The sequence below is a fragment of the Cebus imitator genome, unplaced genomic scaffold, assembly GCF_001604975.1.
Source record: "Cebus imitator isolate Cc_AM_T3 unplaced genomic scaffold, Cebus_imitator-1.0 Scaffold737, whole genome shotgun sequence".
Taxonomy (NCBI): domain Eukaryota; kingdom Metazoa; phylum Chordata; class Mammalia; order Primates; family Cebidae; genus Cebus; species Cebus imitator.
This window is the reverse complement of record NW_016108052.1, coordinates 665,402-672,059: the sequence shown is the minus strand read 5'-3', so window position 1 is coordinate 672,059 and position 6,658 is coordinate 665,402. Positions and strand designations below refer to the sequence as shown.

Genomic DNA, 6,658 nt, shown 5'->3' with positions numbered 1-6,658 from the left:
TGTATTTTTAGTAGAGACGGGGTTTCACCATATTGACCAGGATGGTCTCGATCTCTTGACCTCGTGATCCACCCGCCTCGGCCTCCCAAAGTGCTGGGATTACAGGCTTGAGCCAGCGCGCCCGGCCTATATGGCTAATTTTTGTATTTTTAGTAGAGATGAGGTTTCACCATGTTGGCCAAGCTGGGTTCGAATCAGCTCCTGACCTCAAGTGATTCTCTCGCCCCAGCCTTCCAAAGTGCTGGGATTATAGGCATGAGCCACCGTGCCCAGCCAAGTTCATTGATTTTTATAGACAACATTTTCCTCTTCACAACAAACGTCTATTGACTGTCCATTATAAGATGTGAAGAGTAAAATGATGAATAGGGTAAGATGCTGAGCCTCAAGGAGCTGGGAATCTAGTGGCAGATACAGATGCAGATGTGCCTCTAATATAGTAGTCTTATATGTTACACTATGTGCATCTATAATACAAAAGCAATACAGAAGTTTTATAAAGGTAATAACAACTAATATTAATCGAATACTTATGCAACTTTTAAGTTCTTTATCATCTCAGCAAAGCTTTTCTATAACTCTGTGAAGTAGATACTGTAATTCCATCTTAAAGATGAGGAAGCTGAGATACAGAGAGATTACGTAATTCATCTGAGGTTTTACAGCTCCTAAATGACCAAGTTGGCGTTAACACCCAGTCTGGCCCTTACCTAACAGGCTTCACTGCCTTCATAAGCAATTGTAGCCATGGAAGGAGTGTGGTGGGTTATTCCAAGTGAGAAGAGGTAATGCACTTGAAGACTCATCCCTAATTTGAGGTCCTTTTTAACAGAAATTGTGAAAAATATGCATAACATAAGATTTGCCATTTTAGCCATTTTTAGGTATACAGTATAGTAATGTTAAGTACAGTCACATTGTAACGTAAGCATCGCCATCAGCCATCTTCAGAACCGTTTCATTTTCTCAAACAGACGCTGCACCCATTCAACAGTAACCTTCCCTTCCCCCTCCTTCCATCCTCTGGCACCCACCATTCTGCTTCCTGTCTCTATGACTAGGTACCTCATGTAGATGGAATCATACAGTGTTTGTCCTGTGAGTCTGGCTTGTTTCACTTAGCATAGTATCTTCAAAGTTGGTCCCTTCTGTTAAAAAAAAAAAGTCTGTAACTTCAAATTATATCATATGGCAAAAATGCAAGAAATTCAGCCTTGTTTTTAACAGGCTGATAGTCACATTGGAGGTCAGATGATTTTCTTATTCTGAAATTATATTTAGAAAGTTATAATCTACAGCCCAGCAGAGAGATACCTGAATTACACAGTGAGCCTTTTTATTGTATAGGATGGAAAGATAAAGAGAATTAAATATATTGGGGTCTGCATGCAGGAAAGAAAGGATAAGCTGATCAGTTGTATGGGAGGCTTTCTTTCCTAAAGAGGGGGGTTTAAGAGTTAATGACTTAGGCAAGTGTGGTGGTGCATGCCTGTAGTTGGAGCTGTAGGCTGAGGCAAGAGGATCACTTGAACCTCAGAGTTCAAGACCAGCCCTGGGCCACATAGTGAGATCCCGTCTCTATTTAAAAAAAAAAAGAGAGAGTTAATGATTTAAATATTTCCTTCGTGTTTGTTTCCCAGCCTCCAAAAATAGATCAGATTCAAAAATCAGCTGGATATGGTGGTGCGCACCTGTAATCCCAGCTACTCCGGAGGCCGAGGCAGGAGAATTACTTGAACCCAGGAGGCAGAGGTTGTGGTGAGCTGAGATCATGCCACTTGCACTCCAGCCTGGGCAACAGAGTGAGACTCCATCTCAAAAACAATAAAAATAAAAACAAAATAGATCAGAATATGTCTCAGTTCTTTTAACCTTTACAAATTTCCCAAGGATTTTATGAAACTTCTTGTTTAGATTTGCTTTTATGTAAACATCCATGACTAACCAACCTATATTAGGGTCTATTGTGTGAACAAAAGGAAAATTTTGGGTAAAGCTCCCTGCCTCCCTTTGCATTAAGAGTGCCTTGTTCTTTGTGGAGTGCTGTTGTATACACTATGAGATTGGGTCTTGAACCTCCTCGGCTGCGTAGATGATGGTGGAGTGGTTCCTTGCTTTGAAATGAGGGACTAAATGAAAGAGCACCCAAGTAACTGGCCTAGGTGGCATCTCCCCGAGGGCTTTAAAATCTCCTTGGTTTAATTTAGTTTGCGGATACATTTTTTATTTTTGCTTTTTCCTTTTCTCAGAGCTTGACAAAAGATTTAGGAGGCAATGCAAAATGCTCAGACTTCACAGAGGAAATCTGTCGCCGAGTAAAAGATTTAGATTAATGCTTCTACAACTGGTATTTGCATCAGTCGCTCCAAATGGACACCACATAAACCTCTATTTAGAATACCTACGTATGTATGCAATGGTTTGCTTGTTTCTTGACAGTACATTTTTAGATCTGGCCTTTTCTTAACAAAATCTGTGCAAAAGATGCAGGTGGATGTCCCTAGGTCTGTTTTCAAAGAACTTTTTCCAAGTGCTTGTTTTATTTATTAAGTGTCTACCTGGTAAACTTTTTTTTTTTTGTAAACTCTTAAGTGAACAGTATAATTTGCTATTCTAAACCCTTTTACACTTAAGTTAAAATAGTTTTTCTTCAGCTGTAAATATCAGGATACAGAATTAACAAGAGAATATGTCTAACTTTTTAAGAAAAACCTTATTTTCTTTGGTTTATGAAAAACATAATGGAAATAAAACAAGATATTGACATAATAGCACAAAGTGACACTCAGAAAACTAAATGGACACAAGAGAAATTTCCTGGGAAAGTTCACATCAAAAAGCGTGAATGTGGTTATTTCTAAATGATATGGAAAATAGAGACAGATTTGTCCTTTACAGAAATTACTGAGTATGAATAAAAACTTCAGATCCAAGAAACATATAATGAGAGATATAATTTTTGTTAATAAGACAAAGGTAATATATTGGATACAAATATACAAATGTATTGTGTGTTCAATTATTTTGTCTTGAGATTTAATATTTTTTGCAAGAGCTTCTAATGAAGCAGAGAGCTAGTACTTCCTTTTATTGGATACATTTTCAGCATCATGGGTTGTTGCAGCCTGTGAGCTCCTGATCTCGAGCCAGAAGGGCTGACTGTCATGCATGTCTCCGTCTGGGAGTGGACCACAGTGCAGCTGGTAGTGCTGGGGGCGATACTGCCAAAAGGCTTGATCACATGTATTTTGACTGCAATTGGAACTTGGGATGCTGACTGTTTGACATTTCAGCAAGTGCCCCTTCTCATCTCCCAGAGCACCAATTACTGCCCTCTGCCTCAGCAGTACCAGTATAAGAAGACATTGCAGAGACTGCAGGTGACTCAGCCTGAGTTGATTCACAAAATTGTGCCATGCTGGGGCTTGGGCTTGAGCTGGGCCCAGCTTTTGACCCTCAGGCATCTCCTGTCCCTTCCTGCCCTCCTCTCCCTTCCCCTCCGCTGCAGCATGATTTTCTTAATCCTCAGACACTCACTGTTTTCATAACAGTTACCCAGTGGCCCCACAACCAAAGACAACTCATGCCCTCCCTTGACCCTTGTGTAACATTGCAAACCTGTGGCTTTGCAGAATGTACCCAGGTCACAAGGGGATTTTTTTTTAGCAACGATATCCCTGTCTGGGTCATTTTTTAAGCTTGTAACCAGACTTATAATCTTAAATGTATTTTCCTTTGTTTAAGCTGCTGCTTCCTTGGTTTCATTGGATTGTGCTAGTTATCAGTGGCTCTTGGGTTCAAAGTAATAAAGATTCCAAAACTGATTGAGATGTTTGCTTTCTCCACCTGTTTCCCATCAGAGGCCTTCAGTCATGTTGGCTCAGCTTGCTACCGAGAACGGCTGCTTCCCGTATTCAGAGTGGAAGTGGGGTAGGCTGGTGGTGACAGGCTAACGTAGAGTTGGCTGCTTTTACGAGAATGCTCCACTTAACCCCATCCTGCACCTTTGTTTATTCCAGGGCACCAGTGGTCACTCACGTCTGCTGTCCACAGTCCTGTGAGTTTAATGCCCATGACTGCCTGCACTGGTCCCACCTACTCAATTAACAAAAAAATCGGGTCCTTGTTGACAGTTCTGTTAAAAGGTTTAATATTCAAATTACACATTAAATAGGGTCAAACAGGCAGCAGCATTTTTATTAAGCATCCAGTCAGTTGGCATGTGTGTGGCGGAGGAGTGCCGGGTAGTGGAATAACAGGGTCTGCAGTGTCCACCGTGATTCCAGAGGAAGTCAGGTCGCTAGGTGAGTTGTAAGTGATTGCTTTCCCTGTGGCGCACAAGAGCAGTTTCAGCCATCTCCCTCCCGCCGGCTCCACAGCCTGCTGCCGGCTGTCTTGTCTGTGAACTAGCAGCTGGTTAATCTACCTGGAACTAAGGCCAAAAATGATCAGCCCTTTCGTTCTAGAAGGAGAGCTGATCTCACTTGTCACCTGAGCACAAAGCAATACTGAAATGGAATTAAAACTACCCACATATGAAGCTTCTCGGAATTGTCAGCTATTACTGGTCTAAGACCTGGTAAATGAAGAGCTGGCGTTGTGCCCTGACCTGGAGATCTAACAGACTGGCCAGAAATGCCTGCGCCAGACTGAGGAGACCTGGGGCTCAGGAAGACGCTCGGAAGGCCTGCCCTCTATTCTGTAGAAACTGCGAGCGCGGCCCTCGATTACATTTTTTGCTCTTGGTAAAAGGAGTCAATGATATCTTTGTACTTCTCCAAAACCGTGAGCCGTTTCAGTTTCATTGTGGGACCTAAAAGAGAAACGGGAAGAAAAGAGTGAGGCCCAGGCTCTGAGAACTCAGAATATGTGTGGTAAAGACTCACACTCAGTGAGTCCTGTCACTCAGGAATAAAGCCAGGCAGTCAGGACAGTCCGTAGCCAGCCTCCAAGACAGTGATGGCTGTTGGTATTCACATGGCGTGTGTGTAGTCTCCTATGTCATTCCTCTGGTTGCGGCCAGTGGAGGATAGAGGAAGGGTTGGTATGTCACTTTTTTTTTTTTTTTTGAGACGGAGTTTCGCTCTTATTACCCAGGCTGGAGTGCAATGGCGCGATCTCGGCTCACCGCAACCTCCGCCTCCTGGGTTCAGGCAATTCTCCTGCCTCACCCTCCTGAGTAGCTGGGATTACAGGCACCCACCACCATGCCCAGCTAATTTTTTGTATTTTTAGTAGAGATGGGGTTTCACCATGTTGACCAGGATGGTCTCGATCTCTTGACCTCGTGATCCACCCGCCTCGGCCTCCCAAAGTGCTGGGATTACAGGCTTGAGCCACCGCGCCCGGCGGCACTTCTGAGAATAGGTTATAAAAGACTGCAGTTTCTTTTATATGCGTAGGGAAGTGGTGGAGGCCACATCTACCTTATCCTTGCCCTGCACCCATTTTTGTCCTCAGTCCATTTTTCCTAAAATGGGTTTATTCGTTCTGTCTCTTGAATGAATAAATTGTTGAAGCAATTAAAAAAAAAAAAATAGACTAGGTTTCTGTCCTGGGCTTTCTCTTGGACCATTCTTCCTGGGCAAGCTGGCTGCCATGTTGTGAGGACACACAGGCAGCCCGGGAGAGGCCCACTGGCCACACATCGGCGAGCAGCCAGCAAGGAGCTGAGGCCTGCCAACAGCCAGATAAGTGAGTGTGGAGGGGGACCCTCAGCTGCAAGTGACTGCACCCAGCACACATTGATGTAATCGCATGAGACCCAAGCCAGAACCATCCAGCTAAGCTGCTCCTGAATTCCTGACCCACAGAAATGTGGATAGTATGTGTTTATTGCTAAAATTTAGGCTGCTACATTCTGGGGGGGGGTCATTTGTTACACAGCAGTGTATTCGATGACTAGTACACAGCATCTCTGTATTTGTGTGAAAGTTCATACAGTGTTGGACATTATGCTTTGATGGTTGTGATGGGGGTAGAGGAAGTCCAGGTTCTGGGGAGCCTCTGCCATGGTCTTTATGAGAGGTCTTCCCCTATTACTTTCCTTGACCTCGATTTCCCCCCTCTAAAGTAAGGCTGAAGGAGCTCTGATTTGAGGTCCTGGGAGCTTAAAATGCCTAACTCACTCTTGACTGTGTAACTGGAAACTTTCGGTAAAGTCATTGTACTAACTACTTAGAGAGGGCGTCTTCTGTCTGGCTGTCCTTGCATTCAATGTGCTGGCAGCAGATAGCCAGATAAGCTCAGGGTCACTTGACTGCAGCTCAGCATTGCTGTGGACAGTTGCATCTGGGTTCAGCCTCGGTGAGTTTGAGGGAATCACACTGGCATAACTTTCCGCCTCCCCTGTTCCATGAACACCCCATGAACATCTCTTGGCTACAACCAAGAGTGACCTCAGCTGAGGCTGCACTGGAGCCCTCTCTGGTTCTGTGGGCAGTGGTCCAGGGCAGCCTCACACCTTTACCTATCACACAAGCTGACTTTCCAGAAGATCACAGCATCTCGCCCCTAGAACCACATGACTCCAGCCTGAACACCGACAGGGCCTTGGTGTTGGCCTGGTAGTTCCATTGTGATTTTAGGAGAAAAGGGTCCCATAGTCAAAGCCAAGTTAAATGTCATGTTCAGATTAGAAAGTTCTATCATATATCTT

At 43.9% G+C, this 6,658-nt stretch overlaps 2 protein-coding genes across 3 annotated transcripts in view; one reads left to right on the top strand and one right to left on the bottom strand.

Moving 5' to 3' along the window:
- Positions 1-3,824, top strand: part of IDH3A (isocitrate dehydrogenase (NAD(+)) 3 catalytic subunit alpha) — a 13,070-nt gene extending 9,246 nt beyond the window's left edge. Inside the window, exon 8 of the mRNA XM_017519345.1 lies at positions 2,250-3,824. Coding sequence (XP_017374834.1) covers positions 2,250-2,333 — 84 coding nt within the window. The 3' untranslated portion in view covers positions 2,334-3,824. The remainder of the gene's footprint in view (positions 1-2,249) is intronic.
- The window catches only part of ACSBG1 (acyl-CoA synthetase bubblegum family member 1), a 72,137-nt gene continuing 69,134 nt past the window's right edge, over positions 3,656-6,658 (bottom strand). For both annotated transcript variants that reach the window (XM_017519344.2, XM_037735165.1), the window contains one exon: positions 3,656-4,813. In XM_017519344.2, the coding sequence (XP_017374833.2) occupies positions 4,728-4,813 (86 nt within the window). In that variant the 3' untranslated portion in view covers positions 3,656-4,727. The remainder of the gene's footprint in view (positions 4,814-6,658) is intronic.